Source organism: Vanacampus margaritifer, chromosome 13, assembly GCF_051991255.1.
Source record: "Vanacampus margaritifer isolate UIUO_Vmar chromosome 13, RoL_Vmar_1.0, whole genome shotgun sequence".
In the NCBI taxonomy this organism is placed as follows: domain Eukaryota; kingdom Metazoa; phylum Chordata; class Actinopteri; order Syngnathiformes; family Syngnathidae; genus Vanacampus; species Vanacampus margaritifer.
In genome coordinates this window covers 17,068,990-17,096,905 of record NC_135444.1, presented here as the reverse complement: position 1 = coordinate 17,096,905, position 27,916 = coordinate 17,068,990, and the positions used below count along the sequence as shown (strand labels likewise).

Sequence of the window (27,916 nt, the reverse complement as noted above, 5' to 3'; positions counted from 1 at the left end):
GCTCAACAGATGGACCTACGCGCGGCGGGCAATGGCGAGGAGGATTAGTGGCATCCAGAAGGTGCGGTAGGGTTTGTAAAGTCGCAGCGAGATTGTCTTGTTTTGGTTAACACGAGCAGGTGTAATGACAAGATGGCATGGAATCAAGGGGGATGAACCTTTGGGCTTGTAGACTGCTTCAATACAGTACAGTATGTATTTGTGTGGTCGGGTGCCTCATTTTGCAAACTAGAACACTCAAAACTGCACCAGAGGAAACTTGCAGTGTTCCATTTTGGAACAGTCCCACTGTATTACTGCATCTAACCACATAATCAAACAATGCCTTTTGGAAGCTGTCGTGACGGAGCATTGTGCCATGAATAAATACGCTATTCCTGTGTGCAGGAGGAGGAGGTGGTGGAGGAGGAGCAAGGAGGCTAAAGCCGAATAAGATTGATTTCAACCTTTCAGCATTACCGCGACACGCAGCAGCAACAAGCATTCCGGTCACGAGTCTGAACTCTTGACCACTGTGTCATATGTTAAGTGTGGCAGAGCGTCCTGCACTCTGGAATCTTGAGCAGGTTAGGGAAAATGTTTTTGTTTGTTTTTTACAGTGGAAAAGGTTTATATATTCAGCCTAAAATTACATATACAGTAGAGGTGTGAATTCCATATTACCTGGCGATTCGATTTTTATCACAATTTATAGGTCACGATTCGATTCGATACCGATTAATCCCGATGCGAATCTATAAATTGATTATTGGGATTTTTTAACTCAAATTTAGAAAATACTCATCAGTAAAGATTTGTAGGAAAATGTATTTATTTATCTGAAAATGAGCCACTGCATTTAACAGGTTGCAGTCTGTTTCATGTTTGAACAGCGCAGAAATAAAATATCAAGGTTTAATGTTCCATTAATATAACATTCTTCCGTGCTTAATGTGTGAATCCTAACCCTAAATAAGACGTTTTGTTGAATATTCGCATAAAAAAATAGTTTAAAAATCGATTCGGCCTCATATAGAATCGATTCAAGAATTCCGCGCTGTAATATCGCGATATATTGCCGAATCGATTTTTTCCTAACACCCCTAATATACAGTATACGACAGCAAACAGTTAGCATATCACATTATTCATACATGCAAGTTGTCTTGCAGCAAATGAATACGCCATTAAAAGACAATAACTCTTGATGCTTTCATTATTGATTGACAGCAATACGCATTACATTAATGTGTGTTGAGACTTCAAAAGCGCTCGCACTCAAAACAGCTTGCAAGTCAAGAATGGCCGCTTCATTCAAGACACTCAGTCATGTGAAAATAGTGAATCTTTGCCAGTTTGCAGTATATTTTTTCCCAAAAATCCAATCATCTGTAAGCCGTTTATTTTTGAACATTAACACTGTAAGATACTTAAGTGTTTTGGGGATCATAGGTTCAACCTTTAAAAGATAGGCAACTCTAAACAATTTCTTGGTCTCTAACCTGTGTTTTAGTGAGGGTTCACTTCACTGTAATGCACTGTACTGTATTGGCATTACGCCAGAAAAAACATCATACACCAGTCAGTGACTCCCAATCAATGTGCAGGAAATGGTCCAATTTTACTGGTCAGAAAATTAATACTAATTGACAAATAAACTATAGTTGTGCCTCTATCTATGCCAGTGACATATTGAGACTGGTACATAATTGACCTGTTTATCCACTTTTTGTTGTTTGTACATTTTTGTTTGGTGGTGTGCCATGAGATTTTACTCATGCAAATACGTGCTCTAGTTTAATAAATGTTGGGGAAACACTGCCATACTAATGATAAAAAACAACACATGACTAGCATGCTACCTCATTTTAAAGACCTTCACAAGTGGCCAGTCGTATCTAGATCGTTGATTTAAAAAAAACACACACAAAAAAACGCTTGAGGGACAAGACATGAGGATGGATGCACACGCAGCATCGTTAGTGGCAGAATCTTCGCCACACCCAAAGCACTCCCCCGAGGGTTAACCGTGCATGGGGGTTCCACCTCCACAACCACCACCCGCCGGAACAAACTGCTGTCGCCCCCGGGCTAACGACACCAAGTGGTCGTCTTGAAAGTCCACAAATTGACCCCATTGCTTCCAAACAAACGCAGTTAACCAAAATGTAACTAAAGTGGCGCCATAAGGAGAGCAAGCGAGGGCTTTTTGACCGAGATTAGCATGTGGCTAACTGGACGAGGGGGAGCGCACGATATATTGTCCGCATTATCGCAACCACACTTCCGCGGTCGTACCTCACGCTGTGTGTTTGTGTTTTAATGTGTGGCCTCCATGTACTGTCTTCACGTGGGTTGACATTAAAAAATACTGTCGCTGATTTGCTCCACGCAGATATCAAAGCACATTTTTACTTAAACAAAAACACATCACTTATCCACAAATCAACGTCATTACACGCTTCATGCACACGGATTTCGCTTTGATGAAAGGACGACGCCGCATATTAAAACAAACATACCCTCCAAAAAAATAAAGCAGCGCATAACATTGCTGTGTTAGCGTAGCGAAGCCAACTCGGCGTTGGGAAGTGAAATAGCAAAAGAATAACAAAAAAACACTCACCGGAGCACCGAATGTCTTTGTTATTCTATGCGTGTGATATTCCAGCGGGTTCATGAGACAGTTTTAAGGGGGTTGGTAGTAGGCAATGGCCGAGAGAAGAGCGGACGGGTGGGCAGTGCGCCCTCAACAGCTGTGTTCTGTTTTGAATGAGGACCAAGGGGATGAGCGGCAATGGGGCGGTACTTGTGTTGGTTCCTCTTCTTCTTCTTTGGTATCTATGGAGGGGGAATTATTCTTCTTCGGATGTGACGTCACATGTCCACATGTTACATTCTAGCTAACAAACGATGTCGAATGAAATAGTTAAAATGTTCAAAATCCACAATAGTTCACATTGATAAGAAGTGTTATTGATAACAAACTCATTTAAGTGAAAGCGATTGTGTCACTTATTGTACGGTTAAGTTGAACAAGGTCGCCTAATAGGCTTACAAAAGCCTGCCTTTTACTCTAGCTCTCTCTGGTGGTCAAAATGCCACACTGCAGTCATTTAAGACCAATTTCATGGATTAAAATATACTAAATTGTACCAGATACCATTTCTTATATTTCATGTATTTTGATCGTAAATTACAAGAAAAAACAGATTAAAATAGCGCAAAAATAATTGTTGTTGCTTTTATTTTTTTCAAGTCGACTCTTGCACTTTATTTTACAAATATCTTTCCATCTATCCATTCGCTGCGCCACTTATCCTACTGCTAAAATCTTTTTTATACTTAATTTTTAACTTCCTTTTGTAAATGCACATCTTGCATTTATGCTGTTACTTTTTCTTATTATTCTGCAACTTTTGCCCCCTTTTTTTTCATTTTACTTGTGTTTTAAGTTACAATACAACTTCTTTATTAAATTGCTACTTTTGCATGTAATACTGTATTAGCTTTTCTCTTCTAGCATTAAAACCTTTCTTGTAATATTGCAGCATTATATAATACAACTTTTTTTTTTATCATAACATCGCACATTTGTATGTAATTCTACTATTTTATTTTCTTGTAATATTTCAACTTTTTCACATACTACAACTTTTAGATGATTTTTCTTGTAACATTTTTTTTCGTTAGAATTTGTCTCTTTCCTGGAATATTTATATGTAATGTTTAGAATTTATTGAGGCCCTTGTACTCCTTTGTCATTTTTACAGCACTCCTGCTGTGCGAGGAACCCCTTTCTCGCGGGGATACATTCCAGAATATGTGAATATCTGCTACATAGCAAAACCATAAGATTACAAAAAAACATTTTTGATACTCCTTACCTCCCCCACACAAAAAAACACCTTTAAACACATTGTTAAATGTATTGACCTAATTTTTTTTATTGTAGTGCAGTGTCTGTGTTAGATGTGTTTTTAAAAGGAGTCTGGTGCGGCAGGGTGATGTTGGTGAGGCCGCATGAGTGTGTGTCTGCATGGGTGTTATAACTCGAAACAATACTTCTAATTTTGAGATTTTTCTTTCTCTTTATCACAATAATTAGACATCATTGTTGCAATTAAATCATATTTTATACAATGACTTTCACATCACAACTGAGTCTATGAGAACCACACAGACACAAGCACACGGGTTTTTTGTTCTCACTACCCAAGTTTGAGCTGCTGCTCATTTTGCAAAGTGTGCAGTTCCCTGGCCCGTTTCTTCAGTTCTTCCGCCTTCTTGTCATCCTTCTCGGTGCCGTCTCCCAGCTTGTACATGCGGCTGGCGTTGGCGCAGCCCCACAAGTGTCCCAGGTCACAGGCCCGTGTAGCGTACTTCAGCGCCAAGGTCATGTCTGGCTTGACACCTCGGGGGTTTTCCACCATGTACAAGGTGCTGAGGTTGAAGCAGGATGGGGCAAAGCCGCCAGCGCATGCCTTCTCGTAGTAGCAGCGGGCAGCGTCCGGGTCGGGGGCAGCGCCCTCGATGGCCTGCCCATTGTGAGCCAGCAGACCCACGTTGTGGCAGGCGTCGATGGACAACTTCCCACCGGCGTTGCAAGCTCGCATAAAGCACGAGTAGGCGCTTTTCAGGCATTTGCTCACGCCACCTAGTGGGAACATTTGCCATTCTGAATAATGTGAGGTTTTCATTTTATTGCAATTACGATTTTTATTTATCTCAATGTATGATAATAAAGCTACATTATTTATTAAATTAGTAAAATTGGAGAGAATTATTTGTAAATGCTAATGAGAAGAAAATATATATTTTTGATAGTTCTAAAGAAGTAGATGCCAAAAATAAAAAAGACACTTAGGGAAATTACCACAATATCCATCCATCCATTTAAATCTATTTATGAGAATAAGCTTTAGTGGAAATATGACATGAAAAGACTTACAAATGTGAGTAAGAAATTAAGCATAATTTACATGGTTAAATTTATATTTTTCTAATTCCAAGTACAGTACTTGATACATAACTAAATTTACAAGAATATTTTTTTTCTTAAAAAAAAAGTAGACAAATATCAATGAAAAACATTCTATTTTAGACATTTGGATATTGGGAACATGAAAAAAATAATACATTAACAAATGGCAACAATTTCTGAGGATGTTTTTGGGGGGAAAGTAGTAATATTGGAGAACATTTCGTAATTTTAGATGAAAACAAACATATAAATAATGAAAAAAAATCTATTGAAAAAAATGTAGGTACTGTATGGCTGTTTGGCTTCATTTCTTGGAATATTTTCTGAGAATAAAAAGTTTTCTCATAATTTTTTCTTTTAGATAAATCGACAGACAGATAGACAGATAGATAGATAGATAGATAGTACCTTTGCCTGTGACATGGTAATTTCCCAGTTTGTAGCAGCTTCCTGCATGGGTATGTTTGTCACAGTTGTGTTTGAGCACCTGTGCAGTAGCCTCGTAGTTCCGTTTCACTGATTCCATGTATTCTGCTAACCTCTGGCATCCTTCGGGGTCGTTCTCCTTATAGCAATGGTAGCTGTACTCCACACCCAACATATCCAGAAACTGCTTGACTTCTTTCTCATCTTCAAAGTTAATGCCCGCCATTTAGATGTTCAAAATGTAGTTTTGATGTCCAAAGATGTAATGAACTTCTCGCTAAGTTACTCGTTATGACCTTGCTGTGTTATATATGGCCTGATTTTCAACAACGCCAATTTTAAGATATCTTCCGCATCAAGAGATTGTTACCTTACCACTGATTAAATTACAGAACGGTATAACAATAACTGACTTTAAAATCGTAAAAAGAAAGGAGGTAACTCAATGTACCACTTAGCATGTGCTGTAAGCCAACCCATTACAGCGTAACTTCCGTAGACCCGCCTCCTCACTTACTACTTCCTGTAGTGAGTTACTACTTCCTGTAATAAGTGAGTAGGCTTTCGTAGATTTTCCGTTAAATATAACAATACCTCTACTATAGTTATTAAAGATTAATATTTTTCTGTTGAAAAAAACCTTAAGGAAGTCAGTTCTGCAAAATTTAAAATTGTATTTTTTAATTTTTAAAAGAGGCAAATTACAGTTTTCACCTCACAGGCTTCCGTATACCAATCGCAGAGTCCCACCTCGTAGTTATACAGTTAACGAAAAAGAGACAAACATAATATGCTATCAAATATAGTATGTGTTTTGGTTGTGCCAAATAATAATTAAGGGTTTTATTTCGTAACAGTGGCTCACAGGTTTTAGTAGACCCGCCTCCTCGCCTCTAATCTACTTCCGGAGTTGCGACCTTTTGTTTACGGTCTGTCACGTCAAAAATAGCCCTGACTACTTTCCCCCCCACACACACATAAAGGCGTAATACACGCTTACGCTTCACCTAATGACATAATATCCTAACTGTAAGCAAGCCATAAACATGATTTGCAACAAAGTGGACAGTCGTCGGCGCTTTGGTTCGGAGAGCAACCGGAGGCGACAACAAGTGAGCTAGCTAGTTAGCGTAGTTAGCTTCCCCGGTCGTCTTAGCAGTTGGCCCGGTGTTGGGGCAAGAGGACCGGCCAAGCTGGAGCCATTACACAACCTGTGAGGATAACACTTGCTTGTCGCATAGGTTAGAATAGTTCCATAGCAATGGCCTCTGTCTTTCTCAATGCGGTAGGTTTTGCTTTCTCTCTGTCTCGGCTTCACGTTCGACTGGTTTCTGTGCTCGACGAGGTGCTGCTGTGTGTTCCGCAGGACGAGGCATCCCCGGCGAGCCTGACGGACCTGTGTCTCACCTTTGTGAGCCAGAACCTGGAATGCTTGTGCATGAAGCGCGCCGACGGGTCTCTGTGCTTCCGGGAGGCCGTGCTCTTCCCTCAGGAGCTTGCAGACCAGCTGCTGGCCAAAATGGCAACCGAAGGTAAACACACGGACAGAGCAGAGGAGGCAAAATAGCTCATACTCGCTTCCGTTAAAAATATTCTGGGGAAATTACTATAGATGTTGTGATTCATCTCCTTCAGTAAAAGTAAAAAAATACATAGTTTGACCTCCACTTGCCTGTATGCACTCCCTCCAACAGCGTGAGTGCAACGACAGAGATGATGGTTGGTTGTCATCTCTAATCAAACATGGCAATGTAGTACAACACTATTGTACATATCCTTGGCAGGTCTACTGAACGACAGCACGGTGGGCGTGTTCCGGAACTGCGAGTACCTTCGGCTGAGAAGAGCATGCGTCCGCACGGCGCGCATATCAGCCGAGGCATTCCAGCGAGCCCTCTGTCCTCACAGGCTGTTAGAGCTGGACGCTGCTCGAGTCAACGCCGACCTCACAATCCCAGACATTCTGCACGGGCTGGCCACAAATAAATGTTGTCAGGTAAGAAAGTATGCTGGTGGAAAATGCCTGCTATTCAGTTTAACCTCTTTTGTTTTCTATTGGGGCCTTGGAAATGTATGGAATCCCTACAACACGTTTAAGCAATAATGTATGATTGTCCAGTATGTATTCGTATAATTGTACTGTAAGTTTTTACTAAATAATCTTCAAATTGCTTGGCAAGTTCTTACATTTATCTAAGACAATTTGCCTGTATGCTCTCCCTACAACATCAGGAGCGCAACAGACAGACAAATCCATCAAAACTAGCAATCATATGAAACTCTCAGGTAAATATAGTGGCACACATGGTTTCCAATTGCTTGTATGCACTCCCTACATCATGAGCACAACAGCAGATAGGTCATCCTTTTATGTCATCTCCCGTCTAAAACTGCAACAATATGAGACTTAAAACTATCCAATTTGGGTCTAGATATGGTTTTACAGTAGTGTGTACGGGCTTCACTTGTCTGCATATGCACTCCCTACAATATCTTGAGAGCAAATCCGACAGATGAACCTTTTGTCAGACATAGCCATGATGTGAGATAAGTCATATGTATGGCCTCCATTTACTTGTATACATTCCTTCAAACATTGTGAGAGCAAGATGAACAGATGACAATTTGGTCATTTCCTGCCAAATGTAACCATGGTATCAGACTCCGAAATATTGTGGCCTGTATACACTCCCTACAAGTATAAATGGATGAAACCTGTACTTTTATATATCATCCCCAAAAAAATAGCAATGACACAAGATTTCCAAAGGTACAATTTGTGGCTGGACATGGTGGCCTGTATGCACTCCTCACAAGAACAGACATCTGAAACCCACGCGCCTCCCGCAATACAGGAGTCTCTCCAGCGACTGGTGCTGACGGGCCTCACCATGTCCTCCCTGGAGGAGCCGAGCCGCCACGGCTTCGGCGCTCTGCAGGGCCTGCGCTCGCTCTCCCTGGCCAACGTGGACTTCTACGACTCGGGTCTGGCCGACGTGTGCTCCTTGCCGCGGCTGGAGAGCCTGGACCTGTCCAACACGTCTGTCACCAACTTGAATCCGCTGCTGGGCCTGAGGGAGAGGCTGCGCTCGCTCACGCTGCACCAACTGAAGAGGCTGGAGATGAGCACGGCGCAGCTGCTGGGCGTCATCGGCCAGCTAGATTTGTTGCAGGTGAGCGGACCGGGAGGTTCCAGGGCGAGGGCCCGCCAATGTATTTTTTAAAAAATTTTGTATGCACCTGTTTGTTTGCAGCACCTGGATATCAGCGATGACAAACAGTTCACCTCCGACGTCGCTCGTCAGCTGCTCGGACAACCGGGTATACTTCCCGCTCTCGTTTCCCTGGACGTGTCGGGAAGGAAACAGGTAACCAACCCAAAAGTTAATTGTTATTGAAAAGTAAAAAAACAACTTTGTCCAGGGAAAATTATTTAACTACAAATTCATCCGTCCGTTTTCCATTTTTTCCCAAATCTTTGTTAGGCCAAGGCACACGCAGTGCAAACAAGCAATTAGAAAAAACCTTTTACAAAAAACATTTGAACTATGTTGATAATCAGATGTCTTTTTCCAGGTGACAGACGCGGCCGTGAAGGCGTTTGTGGAAGAGAGACCACAAATGACTTTTGTTGGACTTCTGGCCACGGATGCCGGGTTTTCTGAATTCCTCTCTGGAGACGGAAACCTGAAAGTAGGATTTATTTGTATAATTGATTATAGTAAATTAATTAGAAATAATAAAATAAAAATGGCAATTTATAGTCAATAAATCATTTAAATAAAAGAAAAATAGTAAATACAAAAATGGACACATTTTTATGGTATTTTATAATTGCTAATTCATTTTATTTTAAATAAAATAAGTTTGCATTATTTTATATCAAAACAAACCAATGAACAGGAATAAAAATATATTAATCAAATAAAACATTTCACTTTTTACTTAGCTTGTTTTTTTTCTTCTTCTATTACGTCATGTGCAACTTGCCAATCTGTCTGTTTAAAAATATCTATATATTTAGCAGACAAGTTTACCCACCCGTGAAATTGCTAGAACCGACATGAAGATTTGTGTGTGTTTAAACAGGTGACAGGGGAAGCCAACGAAACGCAGATCTGCGAGGCGCTTCGCCGCTACAGCGAGCGAGAGGGTTTCGTGCGAGAGGCGCTCTTCCACCTCTTCAGCCTCACGCACGTCATGGAGAAGCCTCGGCCCGACATTTTAAAGGTGCGGACGCACACGGTGCAGTCAACCTCAGTTTCACTGACTGCAAAATGTCTTTCCAGCTGGTGGTCCTCGGCATGAAGAACCACCAGGCCACGCTCAATGTCCAGCTGGCGGCGAGCGCATGCGTCTTCAACCTGACCAAGCAGGACCTGGCGGCCGGGATGCCGGTCCGCCTGCTCAGTACCGTCACTCAGCTCCTGCTAGAGGCCATGAGGACGTTCCCCAACCACCAGCAGGTAGAGACTCGTTCTACTTGGTGCTGTTGTTTTGCAACCCGGATCAAATGAGCTCAGCTCACTTGGGTATGTGAACAATAGTGCCAAATGTATGAAATAACCCTGGAGAACCCAAGAACCCTTTTCTTCTTTGGAAAATTATGAATTGTACATTAAATGACTGCTATAAGTTCACTGAACACCAAAATATATGTTTTTTTCAATTTTAACCCTTGTTTTTTTAACTACCTCAGAGTTGCTAATTTATCAAAATATATATATATAAAACATACTCCTAGGCATTCTGCAACATCATATGAAATAGATTAACAAAAAAAACAAACACAATTTTACCATCTGATGGTTTGCTGAGAAGATGGTTTTGTTTGGATTGATTTCCAACTCAACAAAACAGCATGTTGCCAGCAGCCATCTTGTCACCACCACTCTGGCTCATGTAAGTGCAATATTCATCCACTAGATGGCCCCATGCAGGGGTCAGAAGTGGCACTCTGGACTTTTGAAGTTAAATTTGTAAAAAAAGAAAAGAAAAAAAAGGTCTTTGTTATTTGAGTAGCAGAATTTATAGGGGCCAAATTTGACCCCGTGGGTTCTCCAGGGTTAAATAAGTTAAAATATCGCTGAACATGTTGGTGCATTAGTATGTATTGCCCCCAGTTGTCTGTTTGCACTCCCTACAAAGACAGACAGACAAACATTATACCCATGAAAATTTTGAAATAGTATAAGACTCAAAACCATCCATGTACCTTATCCCATCACAAATATAAATGAAATGGGACACTGTCCTATTTGATACTAGACCAAATGGGTGCACAAATGAATGGATGAACCATATACATTAAATGTGATAATGACGCGAGTCTTGGCATGGTTGCTTAGTGTGTATACACTCCCTAAAAAGACAAACAAATGAACCTGGTGTGTGTATGGCCTCCACTTGCCTGTATGCTTTCCCTACAACATCAAGAGTGCAAACAACATAGATGAGTCTTGCGTGTCATCTTGCCCCAAAAATAGCAACGACTCAATACATTGAATTTGGGGCTAGACTTGGCACCTCAATACCGTGTATGCACTCCCTACAATGACAGCCACATACACCATGTTCCTCTCTCTTTTTCCAGTTACAAAAGAACTGCCTGCTGTCCCTCTGTAGTGACCGCATTTTACAAGAGGTTCCGTTTAATAGGTAGGAAGTGAATGCTTAACTGGCCAAAACGGCAGCATTTAAAAACAGACATTTTTTTGGTGCTCATTTTCAAGGTTTGAGGCAGCAAAATTGGTAATGCAGTGGCTCTGCAATCACGAGGATCAAAATATGCAGAGGATGGCGGTGGCCATCATTTCCATACTGGCTGCCAAGGTATGTTAGCGTGCACGTATGCATGTGTGTGTGTGTGTGTACATGAACCTCTGAATGTCTTTCCCAGTTGTCCACAGAGCAAACGGCTCAGCTGGGAGCAGAGTTGTTCATAGTGAAGGTAACGATCCAAATTTGACTTCAGAGTGATCACCTTTTTGTGGTTTAAATACTCTCCGCCGTCTGCTTTGCCGCAGCAACTGCTCCACATCGTACGTCAGAAGGCCACGCAGGGCATGGCCGACGCCACCCTTAAATTCACCCTGAGCGCACTGTGGAACCTCACAGACGAGTCGCCGACAACTTGCCGCCATTTTATCGAGAACCAAGGACTCGACCTGTTCATCAAGGTTCTAGAGGTACACGGCCATTTTCAATTGTTAGGGCTGGTTTTGTCTCATGATGTCAGAATGTGACTCTGAATTCAATTCTAACGGAACCAGCAAATGTATTGGGCCATTCGTGGTTCAAACACCTTTTGTGACTTTTGCCATTCAGCTCGTTGTATTAATTAGCTGTAATAATGTATTGACTCACTTGCTTTGCCCTTTCTTCACAGTCCTTCCCTAACGAGTCGTCCATTCAGCAAAAGGTTCTGGGCCTGTTGGTGAGCAATTTGTATTATTGGACACTGAAAAGATAAGCATCATCATGAAAAGTTGCAAAAAGCTAAAGAATTAAACATTGTCCCAGGTGTAGAATGGGTTAAAATATAGATGGAAATTAGCATAAATTAGCATAGCTGTTACGTAGAATTATAAACAACTGCCACTTTAACACGCACAGAGTGATATAGCGCATGTTCACTGTGTACCTTCTTGTGTGCTAGAACAACATAGCGGAGGTAGGCGAGCTGCATTGCGAACTGATGGTCCACACCTTCCTGGACCACATCAGGACTCTGCTGCACAGCTCCGAGGTGGAGGTGAGCTACTTCGCCGCCGGCATCCTGGCGCACCTGACGTCGCGGGGAAAGGACGCCTGGACGCTCAGCCCCGAACTCAGGTCCTCCCTGCTGGAGCAGCTGGTGAGAGCCATTACTGGGAAAGTGTGATTTAAAAAAGAAAAAAAAAAAAAAAAAAGTCAGACTGAGCTTTACATGTTCCTCTTCTGCTAGCACGATGTCATCATGAAGTGGCCTGCACCTGACTGTGAGATGGTGGCCTACAGGTATGAAATTAAGGAAAGCTATTTATTCAATATCATCGACATCCAATTTGAGGACTATGTACTAGGATGTGCTTTGGTCGCACCAAGGTTATTATAGATAACAAAAAATAATGAAATAAGTCAAACTAAAATGTAAGTCATCGACAAAATAGAATAAAAACGCGAGTGTGTTTAGAAGGTGATAACTAAAACTACATTGTATGTTCATAAAACTATAATTAAAGCAAATATGTCCTTCCTAAATTGCATACAGTACGTGATCTTTCGGGGTTTATTTTAAATGGATTTATTTCTGCATAACTCTACGGCCATCCAGGAGAAGGTCATTTGAGAATTGTACTTTATATAATTAGTAATCTTTTACATATATGACTTTTATATCTTTTGGTCCAAAAATAAGGCAAAAAAAAAAAAAGAATTAAAACTAACACTAATAAAAACTCATTAATTGAACTAATTTAAAACTTGCAACACATAAATAACTCTAGGCAAAAGTGTAGATTGTACAAAAAAAAAAAAAATATATGACAATTACAAATAATAAAAATAAATAAAGTACTATGCAATGCAACTGTTTAGTGCAATTAATTTGTGCTAACTGACATAAACAACAAAATGTTTTCAAACTATGTACAATATATTTGAAAAAAAAAGTAATACAAAAATAAATATATAAACACAGAGGTGGGCATTCCGTCAATAACTGACGCCCATTTTGTTGACAATTGACGGGAAACTTCGAAAATTGACGAACTTGACGGAAGGGGGTTCTCATCCGTCAATCTGTCAATAAATTTTGGTGACGGATTGACAATGACAGAACATTGACGGATGCCCACTTCAAATGGCAAAAAACATCGACACGGACGCTGATTTTGCTGAGCAATCGACGAATGACGGATTGATGGTTTATTGCGGGTATTTTTTTGGAAAACGAGGAAACACTGTATAACATATTTTATTTTAGGAAACATGAGGAGGGGGGAAATATTTTTTATCTTTTTTTTTGCCCTGCAATTTGGTGCCCCCTCCACTAGGTGGTGCCCTAGGCGACCACCTAGTTTGCCTATGCCCTGCCCTATATATAGGCCTACTGTATATATTTCTCTCTAGCCAGAAATTTCAGTTCACTGTTAAGGTTTAACTTCTCACGTCGTAGTCGTTCTACTCGAGCACTGAATTGTCTTACAAGTGAGGACAAAGAACATACTAGATGGATATTGAACAAATGCACAAACAGCTTTTTGTAGGACTTACAAAGACATCAAAATGCTATAAAAATACTGCTGACGTACATGCATGTCGTCCTTTAGGTCATTTAATCCCTTCTTTCCCCTGCTGGAGTGTTTCCACACGCCAGGAGTCCAGCTGTGGGCTGCGTGGGCCATGCAACATGTCTGCAGCAAGAACGGTGAGTGAGACAAGTCGTTTCGTTTTTCAGCAAAAAAGACATTTGCAAATAGGCGGGATTTGCAGTTTTATGAATATTTGTGACAGTTGAGTGTGTTTGTACTCAGCCGGGCGCTATTGCAGTATGCTGTTGGAGGAAGGAGGCCTGCTGCAGCTGGAGCGGGTGCACGCCAACCCACAAACACACCCGGACGTCGGGCATCTTACCGAGAGCATATTGGAAAGCCTGGAACGCCACCGGGTGCGCATGGGTCACTCCAGCGCCGTCTGCCCGCCACCACGTCCATAAACTCCACCAGGGTAATAAAAATAAACAATTAAGTCTTAAATCATACAAAATAAAAATACAGTCCCCCTTCAAATTGTATATGCAAGAGAACTAATTATGTTTCTCTTTCAGGTAAGCAAGCCTGCAAGACCCGAGTGAGTGTCTCCAGTGAATGGGCAGAGAGTACGCAGTTGTTTGCACACAAACCTTATTTATATTACATACGAATGTTACTAGCACGCTTCAAAGTCGATGAGATTTCGTTCTTGTTTGACGAGCCGGAGCATGCCGCAATGATACTTTAGGTGCTGTCAAATGACAACATAACGAATATGAAACAGAGGTCAATAATGTCATTTAGGATAAGATAGAGAGGATGGCGATGGAGTGACATCGTAACTTTGGTTGCAGTGTCAAGTCCTAATACTACAGAGAATAATGTGTCATTTTACGAGAAAAACAGTCGACAAAGAAATGTAATCTCAGGATAAAGTTGTCATTTTACAAATAATTTAGCAAATCTCTCTTTTGTTTAAATTACATTTTCTCGCAAAATGTATAACTCATGATGTTATTATATTATATTACATGCCGTCGAAGTACTGCGAAAATAATTGGTAGTTTTACATGAAATGAAGTCTAATATTAGATGGAAGTCTTCATTTCAACAAAAATAAAGTTGTAATATTAGGGGGGGGGGTAGAACTATATACAGTAAAATGTTCATAATTTATCTGTCAAAAAATTAGAGCTGTCAAACGCTTAAATTTGTAAATCAGATTAATCACATTTTAGAGTCATGATTAATCACTTCATTAAAAAGGTGTTTATCAACATTTTTTTGCCCACCAAATTTGAAGTGTGTTAATTCTTGTGATTAACTCTTTGACTGCCAAAAACGTTAAATAACGTTTAGTAAAATCCTATGGAGGAGTGCCAAAGACGTTAAAAGACGTTTGTTTCAAAACAGAGGTGAAACTAACCATTTTCTATTGTTGATTACTGAAAAACGGAATAAGGTAGAAACAAACTTTTTTTTCTGATGAAAGATGAGAGTCCAATCTTTCATTTGGTAGTATGTGTGTTTCCATAGTCCAAACACATAATTTTCTATGGACCTTGAAAGATCAGTCAAACTGCTTAAAATCGGCTGGCACCCACGGCATCCCTTTTCTGAAAACGTCTGGCAGTCAAAGAGTTAATTTGCGTTCATACATGATTAATGCAATATTTTTTTTGTGATGAATCAATGAGTTAATACTTTACCTTTGACAGCAGTACTGGTAACATAACTTTATTTTTGTAACACATTCTCATAACTCAACTACATTTTGTTCTCATAATACGGACTTTAATCTTAATTAGTGCTGTCAAAGTTAAAGCGTTAACTGATTAATTAATCACAAAAAAATTATCGCATTAATCATGAATTAACGCAGATCAATTAATTTTGACTAGATTATCCTTTAGCGTGACAGCGGGTAGCTACGTTTAAAGGTAGCACATTAATAATAATAAAATAATAATAATGAATGTTTGCATATCACATTTAGAACATTTGTTCATGTCAAAATATTGGGGTCATTCTTTTCCTCATTTTAAATTATGCAAGTAATTAACTGATTAGATGAGCGTGTGCAGTGGATCAAAAAATGCGGAAGACGTCCTCATAACATTAAATGTCAAAAGAATTAAAACATAACCGATGCTCTTCAAATTTGGCGGGGAACATTTTTTGTTAAAAAAGCAATTATTAAGCATTATTAAGCGATTAATTGTGATTAATCAAAATTCTAAAATGATCGTGATTAATCTGATTTAAAAAAATAATTGTTTGACAGCTCTAATCTTAATCTTCTTTATTCTTCTGTACTTACTAACTTGATTCCTGCCACATAATGACACTCATGTTAAGACTATTCTTGTGACTTCACGACTATTTTCATAAACATCATGACTTTATTCTAAATATTTTGATTTTATTCTCTTTTACAACTTCATTTTCGCAACATCGTGACTTTATTCCTGTATAGTGATTTTCTTTTATTCACATAGCCACAAAATGCGTCCATTTTTTACGACTTTTTTTTTTCTCGTAACATGATTTTATCCCTGTAAGATGAGTCGACATGTTTGTTAGCTTCAAAGCAGTTAAGGAATGTGTAAATATGCTCGAAAGGAGAAACCGTATTAGCTTGTTAAGAGTTGCATCATATTTTATTGTATGCTGTTATTTTGTTCTTAATTATTTGAGTCATTGTAATAAAAAAAAAAAAGGAGGAGGTGCAAGTATCCACTTTGATATTACTGGTCATGAGTTCTAATGAGGAAATAAAGAAGATACCATTTAAAGTTTTATTTAGCTGACTCGTACCATACTTGACATTTTTTTGACTGATTCCTTATGAGTTAGTGTCATTGATGAAGGAGAAAAAAAAAGTGATTCATTCCAAAAAGTAAAAACAGCTTATTCGCCAATGTATCGCGGAGGTCTCTTCTCTATGAAGGCCGCCATCCCCTCCCGTCTGTCCCGTGTCGGGATGACCTGAAATGGTCGACACACCCGCCATCTTTATTATGTTGGCAAGCTACCGAGAGCCAACGCAAAAGCTGAACACAACCGGAGTCATCGTTTACCCGAGCGTAACACATCCTCTCGATGGCCATCGCTGAGGTGATGTCAACCTTAGAAATAGTCAAATGTCAGTCATGGCATCCAATTGGTGTCAAATGTCGACAATGCTAATCAACTTGTATACCTCCATGCCTCTGTTCATCGCCTCTTTGGCCATACGCACAGCGATGGGAGCCTGGTGGAAAGTTTGGTCATTTGACTCAAGTCAAACAAAACTTTGATTCAATCGTTCTCATCTGAACTTTGCAGGGAAACAATTCAACAATTCATGACAATTATTTCAAATGCAGGCATCCTTAACTTCTGCAGGAAATGCTAACACCTGGATGGAAGTACTTGAGTTGACAAAAAAAAAGTCCTTTAAAAGCTGAAATATAGCCAAATTTAATAGGATTTTGGTAAAATTTGCCTTACGGGTCAAACAGATTGAATTTTAACTTTGAACTTTACAAAAGTCAAACAATTAGAATTTCAAATCAAATTTTTCTGGAAAAATATGCATCAAAAGACCAATCATTTCAATTAAATCCGATCATTAGAATTTTCAAAAATTCATGAAAAATATGGCTCAAAAGTCATAAATTTGAATTTTGAAGCACAATTTTTTGAGGAAATAGAATTCAAAAGTTAAACAATTTGAATTGCAAACCTATTTAAAATAAAATAAATAATAATGAATTAAATAAAAAATTAATATTTTGAAAAAAAATAAAATTCTGGAAAATTATTCCTGATCAAACAAAAATTTGAATTTGACAAATCAAAAGTAATCCTACGTAGCCCTCTTGCAGCATCAACAGGCATCTATCTACAAATCTTTTTGAGGGCTCAATTATTTGAGGCAGGGCACAGTCTCTAGAACCTGGCAATAGCCAGATTGAAATTGTGATTCACTCAAAGGAGTTCTCCACAATGTCAATCTGGGACTTGCTCGGGAAAGGCCGGACATTCGGTACAATTCTTCGAGCTGATTGGACGATGCTGCAATTGTGCACGTTTGTTTTGACCAATCACGGCCACGGATGAAAATGTCGCCTTTATTCTTGTCAAAGGGTGGAAAAATACACAAACATCTTTACCAGCAAAAATTTCACAAAGCGCCTCTCGCTGTTCAACATTCAACAATTAATTCTGCAAGAACAGAATTAATTGCAGCGTCCATTGGTAAATGTTCATTTTGTCTCTATCCCTTCACTGTATTCCAATTGAGAAACATTCTGTAAAAGATTAGTATTTTGTAAACATTTTTAACTTCACACTAGCTTATTGTGCTACGCTTTGTGTGTACGCCATGGTTGGCCCATTTCTCCACTTTGCCGCCACCGTGGCCTTGCTAACTGCAGGCGTCTGAGCTGGAGTAGAAGAAATACAGAACGACAGAAGCCCGCAGAGGAAAATGTGAGGAGGGGGGGGGGGGGGTGTGAAGATAAATTGAAGGAAGATTTAATGGTCTGAGGAGAAGATGGAGGCAGACCTGGGGCAGGATCTCTCTGGCCAGGCCGAGCGCTTCCGTGTACGCCGCCTCTCCTGTCTGGTCCTGCTGCACCGCTCTGTTCACCAGACCCATCTCGGCGGCAGCCTGCCCCCCCACGCACCTCCCTGCATAATAAATCACAATCGCAATGAGGGGAAAAAATTTAGATTTTTTTTTTCTCAAAATCATTCCGCTCAACCCTCTATTGCAAATTTGATCTTTTTTTTGCGGGTTCATATACCACCTGTGAAGACGAGCTCCTTTGCCAGTGCCAGTCCCACGGTGCGAGGCAGCCTCTGACTGCCCCCTGTGCCGAGAAAAAAAAACAACCTCAAAGTCAAGGATTTCTTTGCCCCCGGTAAGGATTTTGGAGCGTGACGTTTTACCGGCCCCCGGGAGCAGCCCCCGTGTCGTCTCAATCAGGCCCATCTGTGCAGAACATGCTAGGGGGAAAACACAAGAGGACGAGTAAAGGTTGAAGATGATGAGCATCATTAAGGCCTAAGCAGTTAGAATGTTGAATGAAAATGTTCTGGATGAATGCGTGTCAAAACTCAAAACAGTACAAATTTTAAACCTACGTCTTTTAAAAAGGTGCTTTGTGGAGTTTAAAATGTTGATGTTAAAACTATTTCAATTTTAAATTGAGAATTTTCAAAAGTCCAAAGATTTGAATTTGAAACTGAAGAAAATCTTGGAAAAATATGCCTTGAAGGTCAAACAATTTTTCACCAAAATGTTCTAGAATAACGTGCTTAAAAACAAAACAAATTCATTTTCTACTAAATTAAAAATGTGCTTCAATGGGCCAAGAATAAATAAATAACAAAAAATAGATAAATAACTGCAAAAACTATTATAGGTTAAAGAATTATTATTATTATTATTATTTTTATTTTTATTTTTTTTAGAAAACGATGTACTTTAAAGGTTTAAAGTTTCTGGGTGAAAATATGCCTCAAAATTTAAATAATGTGAATCCAATTTTTTCCTGGAAAAATACCTCAAATTTGTAATGAAAATTTCCTGCAAATTTAGAGCTCAAAAGTGCAGCATTTAATTAAAATTAAAATTTTGGAAAAATATCCCTTTAAAAGTTTTAACAATTACTATTTTCAATCAGGCCTCATTCAAACAAAATCCCTCGAAAGAATTTGAAAATGCCGCTCACCAGCGGTGCGGAGATCACAGGCCAAAGCAAGCTCCAGTCCACCTCCCACGGCCACACCGTCGATGGCCGCTATGGTGGGCATTGGCAACAAGGCTGACACAGAAGAAGCAAATCAAGTTTTTTTTACATTCAAAATGGGAAAGCTTCAAATTTGTTCCTTTCTTACCAATCTGAGTCATGAGGGATCGCAGTCCGTGAACAAACAGATCGGACTCCTTGTTGTTCATCAAAGCCCTTTCCTTTAGGTCTGCTCCTGCAAGGATCAGCAAAAACGACCTTTAACAATTTGAATTTCATACCACATTTGTGAAAACATATATGCCACATGGTTCAAACAATTTGACTTTCAATTGAGCATTTTCTTTAAAAAAAAAAAAATGCTTTAAAAGTCAAGCAATTTTCATCTAAACCAATTTTTTTCCCAAAATATATACGCCTCATAGTTCAAGTGGTTTGAATTTTTAACCTAATTTCCTGGAGGAAAAAATCTCAAAATGTTAAATAAATCCAAAGCAACATTTTCTAAAAACAAACCAATAATGTAAAAAAATCATAAAATTTAATTGTAAACCATTTTTTTTCTTTTAAGCAAGCCATATGAGTAGTTTTTTTTTTTTTTAAATATATATATATTTTTAGCTTTACTAGAAGTCAGCGCTCACCTGCACAGAAAACTCCAGGAACTAAACTCCTGAAGACAAGCACGTGCACTGTCGAGTCACTGGACACCATAGACACCAGCTCCCTCATCTGCTCACACAATACTTTACTTTACTTGACTCAAGTCGTCATGTGTGTGCGTGTGCATGATGTGCGACCATGTGTGCGCACCTGTGACACAAATGCATGGCCCAAAGCGTTCCGCGCCTTATGTCTGCACATGAGCACCTCCACAATGCCTAAAAGAAGAGAACGAATACAATTTAGTACAAGTATAAAGCGGCATGAAATCGGAATTATTCTAGTACAGAACTTCAAAAAGCGTAGAATAAATTGAGTCAATGATTAGTTGTGAACTTGCTGCATGCTGCAAATGGTTGACGAGGGCCAAAAGTTGGTAACACACAAGGCAGTATTTGCTCCACAATGCTGCAGCCCGAGTGCTGCCGAGATCTTGGAGACGTTAGAAGGTTCTTAATCCTTTGTGAAATAGTAAAGTAACATTGTGAGTAGGCCTCAAAGAAGTTTGTCAAAATAAGCCTCCAACAGGTGTAAAATACTGCAGCCCGAGTACCGACTAGAATTATAAGTGTAATGTTCCCCCAATTTTTTAGACAAGCATGATGAGCATTCCACAACATTTGCATATTGTTTATGTTTACCTCAATAAAGTCTCTGAAAGAACTAAAGCAAAAATAATAATAATAATAATAATAATAATACAACGCCTCTGCTCAATCTGAAATGCTGCTGCTCAAGTGCTGACTAGAATCAGGTGTGATTTACTATACTTTTGGAAGAAGAACAATGATGAGTCACCTACCAAATCCACACAATGTTTACCTCAAAAAAGTTATCAAAGAAATGAAAAAGTCATCAAAGACCAGTCTCCAACCACTCCAAAATGCTGAACTAGAAGAGTTATTTTATGTATTTATTTTTATGAAGCATCCAATCAAATTGTACAAAGCTCATCAAAGTACACCTTTCACAACCACTATTAATAATAATAATAATAAAATAATTTGCATTTGTTATGTTTAGCATGAATATGACGTGTATCAAACTGTGAGACTTGTGTTCCACCTTCGTCCTTCCCGGGGAGTCTCTTGAGTTCCACCTCCGGGGCGCTACTTCCGGCCTCCGTGTGTTGCTGCTTGCCGCCCCGAGTGCCACAGAAGCCGGCTACGGCCGTCAGCACTCGTGCCCCATGGGAACCAGCGAGCGAGGACGACAAGCCGCGGAGCAGTAACGACGACATGCTCGCTTTTGTGGAGGATGACGCACATCCGCAGCGTTGCAGGAAGTTTGCCGTGAGTTTCTTCCTGGTTGACAATGCGGAGGAGGCGCTTTAAGAGTTTACAGCTGGGAATCATCAGCTACCTTTTCCACCGTAGCGATCACGTTTCCCATATAGAAGGCTTATTTTTTTACTTATTCGAGGTGTGTTGTCATTTGTCTGACGTTTCGAGTGGTCTTTGAACGCAGCTGTACGGTTGTTGTTGGCGAGGAATTGTTGGCTCAGACATTTTAAACTTCAAATTTTCTATGTGTCTGTTGCAACAAGTGGTCAGGGCCGCTTTGTTATTTAATATGACAAAATTGGATATATATTCTTAAAATGTATTTTTCTTCCCCTAACTATATGTTCATAATAATCTATCACACAAAATGCTTAAGGTTTTCTTTTGGGGGGCGGGGCGGGGCGGGGCTACACAACGTCTACGTTTTTACACATTATTATAATTTTTTTTTTTATAACAATCGTGAAAAACATGTATGCTTATTTTTCACAAATAAAAACCAGCACAATGTTTCCTTCTTTGGACAATGTCATGTGTCCCATTACTTTTGTCTGCACGCATAAGGTCAAAAAATACTGAATTGGACAATATGGCAACTTTGGACTGACATATTAAAAAAAAAATCGCTTGGTTGTTATTGTAACCACAGAGCACAAACACACATAGACACACACGGTAAGGTTTTCCACCAGGCTGCCACGACTACTTTAACCATGCATTATTGAGCAGGTCTTTGCAGGTTATGCAATTACAGCCAGACGGTGATATGAATGACTGAGCAGACGTGTGTATGTCCAGACATGAGGTGTAATATCAAGACGTAAAAGAATAGGTCTGACGCTCAGGTCTGTCTGCGGCTTCTGTTGCAGTCGAGCGAAACGCTACCCGACGGATTGCCAAGATTCTGGTTCCGGAGGGGCAACAGGTCACCTCCTTTGCCCTTCTCGAGTGTATGTGTACGTAATGAGACGGAAAACTGGAGGTAGGCGATGCCCGCTGCGGGATCGCCAGAGTGTGTGTGAGACAACGTGAGCCTGATGGACAGTGATGACACCGATGCTTTGTGGTCAAGGACACAGACGTAGATATCAGACTTATGACCTCCACGGTGAACAGCGGTCGCTTTTAATAACAACCTGCAGCCTAAACGCTAGAGGATAAAGTTATTTTATGTAGCATGCTTCACTGAGCTTATTGGTCCAAAGGGTTGCTGCCTGAGTACCTACTAGAACTATAAGAAGTGTAAAGATTCATGATCCTTTTTAGAGGACGACAGCCATGTCACCCTCTACTAAATCTACACTTTGTTTACCTCAAGGAGGTCTTTAAATACGGATCTACTGTGTTCCAAAATTGCTGCTGCTCGAGTATTGACTAGAACTAGTAGAAATAGAAATATTGACTGAATCCTTTCTGAAAAACAAACGTCCCAAGTTTCCGACTAACACTAACTCTACACATTGTTTACCTCTAGGCAGTCTCTAAAATGCCGATGCCCGAGTGCTGACTAGAACTAAAAAAAAAAAAAGTGGCAAGATCCTTCAAAGAGAACAAACATCATAAGTCTCTGACTAAACATAATACATTATCTACCTCAAGAAAGTCTCTAAAGACAAAAGTGAAACTTGTCTAATATATTGCTGTCCGAGTAGTGACTAGAAGACGGGACATTGACGAGGGGGAAAATTCCGTCATTTTTGGAAGACAAGGGTAAAACTGGCCCAACACTCTGCTGTCCGAGTACTGATTAGAACAAGGCAAAATAGAAAGATTCACAATGTGTTTCAGAGAACAACCATTACAGGTCTCCACCTAAATCAGAACATTGTTTATCTCAACAGAATTCTCAGTCTCCAACTGATCTGAAATGCTGCTGCCCTGAGTACCGACTAGAACTAAGAGAAGTGAAAACATCCACAATCCTTTTTTAGAGGGGGGAAAAAACAACAAAACGCAACATCTCCAACAAAATTACATATTCTTTACCTCAAGCAAGTTTCTGAAAGCAAGTCTCTAATTGCTCAAAAAAATGCTGCTGCCTAAGTATTGACTAGAACTAGGAAGAATGGAAAATGTCACAATTATTTTTGGAGAACAAACATGAACAGTGCCTCACTAAATTTCAACACTGTCTACCTCAAGCAAGTGTCTAAAGACAAATCTTCAACTGGTCCGAAATGCACTTGCTCGAGAAATAACTAGAACTAGGATGATAGATCAAATTTCCTGACTATCGACCAGTTCTAGGAAATGTGGAAAAAGTCACAATCTTTTACGATTCACAATCCGCACATTGCTTACCCCAAGTCCCACAAGACACGCTGGCCCAAGTACAGACTAGAACTAGCAAAAGAGATAATTTCTCACTTCCGAACATCACTCCTTGTATAAATTTGGAGTGAAAATTCAAATCCAAATCCTTGTCTTTGCCTACTTAAGTGGTCACGAAAACGATCCCGACAGCCATCCAGCATCTGGTCAAAGCGAGGCCTGTTGGTGACAGCCCACATGAGTCATATTAGGGAGTGATCCTGTTCCTGCTCCTCTCTCCTTATTCTTGCTTGTGTCTGCCAGGGAGCGAGACGACGATGCAGCGATGCAGCGATGCACCGCGGGCGCACACATTGTGTTTGACCTTAGCGTCGGACATCTTGTCACGTTTTGAACATTTCCTTTGCTCAGCGGAAGCGAGGCAGGATCGACTGGTAACAGTCAGTTCAAAAATGATGTTTCCAAAAGGGAAGATCTCGATTAGTGTCTTCCCTTTGCTCTTGATTATTTTTCCAAAAACAACAGAAATGATCATTTAGATTGAGTGTAATGCGGATGCTCAGACGGATAACGAGAAATAATTGAGGAAAATATGTCGCCGGGCAATTTATGGGCTTAATGCACGGAGACAGCATTTTCTTCCACCTACACTCGTTGGACAAACATATTGGGACACTTCACAAGTGTCCAAATGGTTTCAAAATGGCTGATGCTCGAGTACCGACCAGAACTAGTAGAAGTGGAAATATTCACAACCCTTTCTGAGTGGAAAAACAACAATAAATCCCTACATTATTTGGCTCAAATCTCTTAAAATAAGTCTGCAACTGGTGCGAAATACTACTGCTCAAGTGTCACCTAGAACCAGGAAAAGAGAAAATATTCACAATCTTTTTTTTTTTAAAATAAAATAAAAACATCATAGTGTACTGTAAAGCCAATGAATGTGTGAATTTAGTCATGTGTGTTGCCCCGTAAAAGATTGTGAATCTTTCCACTTCTTCGAGTTCTCGTCAGTACTAGAGCAGCAGCACGTTGCCCAAAAGTCTCCAAAAATAATTCTTCAACTGGTCCACAATGCTGCTGCATGAGTACTAACTACTTGGCAAAGCATAAAAAGTCATAATCCTTTTTTTTTTAGGAAACAAACTTCACAAGTATCTTACAATAAGTCTTCACTTGGACCAAATTGCTGCTGCTTGAGTATCGACTAGAACTATGAAATGCAGAACGCTTCACAATCCTTTTGGAGTAACAATCGTCATAGATCTCCAATTGAATCTGTTTGGGGCCAAATATTTAAAAGGCAAGTCTCCAACTGGTTCGAGATGCTTCTGCCCGAGTACTGACTAGAAATAAGAAGAAGGGAAAGTGTAAGAAAATGCCAGGTGTCACATTACTTTTTGTCCACACAGATAAGGTCAATTAAGTTAAATCCTGAATTGGATAATGTGGCAACTTTGGATTCAGTAAACAGTCGCACGTACACACACGCGCACACAAAAGCACGTACACACACACACACACACACACGCCAAAAGCTATAAACCTAATCACTGTAACTGAGGGATGATCTTGCCCTTTACTTCAATTACATTACCTGTAGTGTGATGGAGGTGGACGTGTTCCGGAGGGGAATAAAGAAGCCCAATAATCTGAAGGAAAAGTGCACAGAGGCAAGATGGTCTCGTTGAACTATTATAACGAGAGGAAAGAGTTATAGCCAAAGGTACGAGTTATAGCTTCACGCATGAGGACACAGACATTAAAACAAAGACGTGAGAAGTCAGAATGTACGTGCGGCTCTGCACTGGTTGATGATGACAAGAATAATGGCATATGCATTGTCGGGGAATTGTGCTTTTTTTCAGTGGAAATGTTGATATTTAATACAGAATACTTGCTAACACTGGTGAAAAAAGCTTGTAATCACTCCATAAATAAATGAATGGTCCAAAATGCTGCTAATTGAGTATGGACTAAAACAAGGAGAAGTGGAAAGATTCACAATCCTATGAGGAGAAAAAAACATCTCCCACAAAATCAAAAGCAAGTCTAAAAAAAAAAAAGCCTCTCCAATCTCCAACTGCTCCAAACTGCTTCTGCACGAGCGCTGACGAGAACTACAATGATTGAAATGTGTTTGAATATTGTTCACCTCAACCAAGTCCTCTGTAAAATCTCTTCAACTGATCCAAAAATGCTTCTGACTTAGTGCATACTCGAACTAGAAGAAGTTGAAAAGAGTCACAATACTATTTTGATTTTTTTTTTTTTTTGGAAGCCTCTATCTGAATTTGAACACTGTTCACCTCAAGTAAGTCTCTATGAAGACTCTTCAACTGGTCCTTAATGCTTCTGACCGAGTGTTGACTAGAACTAGGGGGGTTGAAAAGTCACAATCTTATTTCTGTCTAAATTTCAACCATGTTTACCTCAAGCGGGTCTCAATAAAGTATCTCCAACAGGTGGAAATGCTGCTGCCTGAGTACAGAATAAATGTTCGGATTCACAATTTTTATTTTATTTATTTATTTATTTTTAATTTATTTTTATTTTTTTTGTTTTGTTTCAGGAGAGCTCAGTATTGTTCATTCGATTTGACATCATCATTGCTCTCCTTTTTTTTTTAAAACAAATAAATTAAAAAAAATAAAATAAAAATGTTGTTGGTTTTTTTTTAAATATATATACATATACACACATATTTATATATATATTTTTTTTGTATGTGGGTGAGCATGTGCATGTGCGTGCGTGCGTGTGTGCGTGTGTGTATTCATCAGTTCACCTAAAGCCCATTAAAAAAAAATCCCATACTAATAATATAATATAATAATAAATTGCCAAATGCAGAAACATCAATGTAAGTTATCATATTTTATTTTTTTAAAGAACAGATGATGGGCCATGTTTGCTCTCCCACTAAATTTGCACAGACCTCAACCAAGTCTATGAAGACACACCTCCATCTGTCCCAAAAGACTGCTGCTCGAGTACTGATTAAAACTAAGACAATTGGAGGGGGAATTATTATTGTTAATGGCAAAAAAAATGTACAGCTGAAAAATCAATTAAAAATATGATAACTGATCATCTGTCTCCACTGGTCATGCTTTCTAAGCTTTTTTTTTTTTTTTTTTTTTTTTGCTTTCAGGGGTCTCACAAAGGTGACTACTCTGTCATTTTAGCTAATGAAGCGACCTAATGCTGATGAATGGCTGCGGCCGTCACATAATTACCAGGGCGGGGAAAATGTACGCCACAAATTTTCATTTTCATGGACTCTTTCACACACAAGTGAGTTTAATGTCACTATAAATACTAATTTTCGCTCTCGGGGTGGGGGGGTGGGGGTGGGTGGGTCACATAAAAATCTGTAGAGGTCCATGCTAAAGCACAAAGAGTTGTTTTTTACTTTGATGGGAAGTGATACTAAACAAAATTGTTTACAATTGGGAAGTGAACCACATGCTGCTTCACCACTATTGTCTGATATCATCACTGCCGTCACACTGATACTACAGTAAAAATTAACTTCCAAACATACATAATTGTTAGTTATTACTTGTAACAGCAAGTACGAAAAACATTATCTATATGTAATTTCCAATGGGGAAAAACTGAACAAAAACAGCTACATGGATAATATTTATTAAATAAGCAATCAACATCCAACTGAGTCCAATTTGTTCTTCTGAGTCCCGCAATTAAAAATGTAAAATTAATGAATAAACCGGCGGCTGGAGTTTGACGTGAATATGCATAATGAAGTCAACACGCCGCTGGGAGGGGGACAGAAGGGGGAAGCATTAGCCAGTGGTGCATACAAGACGAGGTCTGTTCTATCTGTGTTTGTTATTCAGACGGGCGCTGCTACCGCCGCTGCTGAAGCCGCTTTGGGGCCCAGCGATGATTGAGACGAAAAAATTTGAATGAAAATTACACAGTCATGCAAATACAAAATGAAATAGACTCTAGCTACGAATAAGACAATTAAAAGATGTATTCGTTTTCCACACTGGTGATTACATTTTAAAAGGATTGAGCAGCATATACGTATGTACACTAAAAATGATCATACTTTCCCCCAAATGTTGCTTTTGACTAAAAGCAAAAGTGAAAAGATTTATAATAGTTTTTGTAGAAAATCTCCCATCAAATGTATATATAATATTACGAAATTAGCACATTCTATACAACAGGCAAATCTCTGAAAAAAGACTCCAACTGGTCCAAAAAGCTGCTGCTCAAGTCCCGACTAGAACTAGATGTGGAAATATTCACAATATGTTTTGGAAAACAAACAAGTCTCCCACAATATTTTCTTATTCT

General features: G+C 39.5%; 4 protein-coding genes across 8 annotated transcripts in view; 1 reads left to right on the top strand and 3 right to left on the bottom strand.

The window, feature by feature from the left end:
* Nucleotides 1-2,798, bottom strand: part of ralgps2 (Ral GEF with PH domain and SH3 binding motif 2) — a 54,693-nt gene extending 51,895 nt beyond the window's left edge. For all 3 annotated transcript variants that reach the window (XM_077584720.1, XM_077584722.1, XM_077584721.1), the window contains exon 1: nt 2,606-2,798. The gene's annotated coding sequence lies outside the window, so the exon portion shown is untranslated. The remainder of the gene's footprint in view (nt 1-2,605) is intronic.
* A 1,252-nt stretch (nt 2,799-4,050) lies between these two features.
* Nucleotides 4,051-6,344, bottom strand: coa7 (cytochrome c oxidase assembly factor 7). The gene is made up of 2 exons (XM_077584727.1): nt 5,372-6,344; nt 4,051-4,636 (listed from the first exon to the last, which is right to left on the bottom strand). Exons 1-2 carry the CDS (start codon nt 5,613-5,615, stop codon nt 4,191-4,193), a joined length of 690 nt encoding a protein of 229 aa, XP_077440853.1. The 5' UTR covers nt 5,616-6,344; the 3' UTR covers nt 4,051-4,190.
* Nucleotides 6,287-16,418, top strand: zyg11 (zyg-11 family member, cell cycle regulator). Of its 2 annotated transcripts, none has more exons than XM_077584718.1 (18): nt 6,287-6,501; nt 6,756-6,921; nt 7,174-7,385; nt 8,245-8,562; nt 8,644-8,757; nt 8,966-9,082; nt 9,479-9,619; nt 9,679-9,855; nt 10,983-11,047; nt 11,122-11,221; nt 11,289-11,339; nt 11,416-11,577; nt 11,778-11,825; nt 12,048-12,245; nt 12,336-12,388; nt 13,702-13,799; nt 13,906-14,098; nt 14,199-16,418. In XM_077584718.1, the coding sequence occupies exons 1-17, from the start codon at nt 6,436-6,438 to the stop codon at nt 14,085-14,087; spliced, it is 2,268 nt and encodes a 755-aa protein (XP_077440844.1). In that variant the 5' UTR covers nt 6,287-6,435; the 3' UTR covers nt 14,088-14,098; nt 14,199-16,418. The 2 variants fall into 2 exon arrangements, with proteins under 2 accessions (XP_077440844.1, XP_077440845.1); XM_077584719.1 differs by having other exon boundaries at nt 6,369-6,674.
* On the bottom strand, nt 16,408-21,380 carry echdc2 (enoyl CoA hydratase domain containing 2). Of its 2 annotated transcripts, XM_077584725.1 has the most exons (11): nt 21,093-21,363; nt 20,178-20,245; nt 20,009-20,096; nt 19,513-19,599; nt 19,347-19,439; nt 18,562-18,618; nt 18,420-18,482; nt 18,176-18,300; nt 16,826-16,876; nt 16,704-16,751; nt 16,408-16,611 (listed from the first exon to the last, which is right to left on the bottom strand). In XM_077584725.1, the coding sequence occupies exons 1-11, from the start codon at nt 21,265-21,267 to the stop codon at nt 16,534-16,536; spliced, it is 933 nt and encodes a 310-aa protein (XP_077440851.1). In that variant the 5' UTR covers nt 21,268-21,363; the 3' UTR covers nt 16,408-16,533. The 2 variants fall into 2 exon arrangements, with proteins under 2 accessions (XP_077440851.1, XP_077440852.1); XM_077584726.1 differs by lacking the exons at nt 16,408-16,611; nt 16,704-16,751; nt 16,826-16,876 and adding an exon at nt 17,489-18,053 and having other exon boundaries at nt 21,093-21,380.
* Between the last annotated feature and the right edge of the window lie 6,536 nt (nt 21,381-27,916).

What these genes read in the sequence shown, in the direction of transcription:
- coa7 (XM_077584727.1), bottom strand. Translation starts at nt 5,615, where the DNA reads ATGGCGGGCATTAACTTTGAAGATGAGAAAGAAGTCAAGCAGTTTCTG. An exon ending in TTACCATGTCACAGGCAAAG is followed by an intron (nt 4,637 to 5,371) that starts GTACTATCTATC and finishes TGTTCCCACTAG; the next exon opens with GTGGCGTGAGCAAATGCCTG.
- zyg11 (XM_077584718.1), top strand. Translation starts at nt 6,436, where the DNA reads ATGATTTGCAACAAAGTGGACAGTCGTCGGCGCTTTGGTTCGGAGAGC. An exon ending in GCCAGCTAGATTTGTTGCAG is followed by an intron (nt 8,563 to 8,643) that starts GTGAGCGGACCG and finishes GTTTGTTTGCAG; the next exon opens with CACCTGGATATCAGCGATGA. An exon ending in CTGGAGACGGAAACCTGAAA is followed by an intron (nt 9,083 to 9,478) that starts GTAGGATTTATT and finishes GTGTTTAAACAG; the next exon opens with GTGACAGGGGAAGCCAACGA.
- echdc2 (XM_077584725.1), bottom strand. Translation starts at nt 21,267, where the DNA reads ATGTCGTCGTTACTGCTCCGCGGCTTGTCGTCCTCGCTCGCTGGTTCC. An exon ending in GGGGCTGCTCCCGGGGGCCG is followed by an intron (nt 18,483 to 18,561) that starts GTAAAACGTCAC and finishes TTCTCGGCACAG; the next exon opens with GGGGCAGTCAGAGGCTGCCT. An exon ending in AAAGGAGCTCGTCTTCACAG is followed by an intron (nt 18,301 to 18,419) that starts GTGGTATATGAA and finishes TTTATTATGCAG; the next exon opens with GGAGGTGCGTGGGGGGGCAG.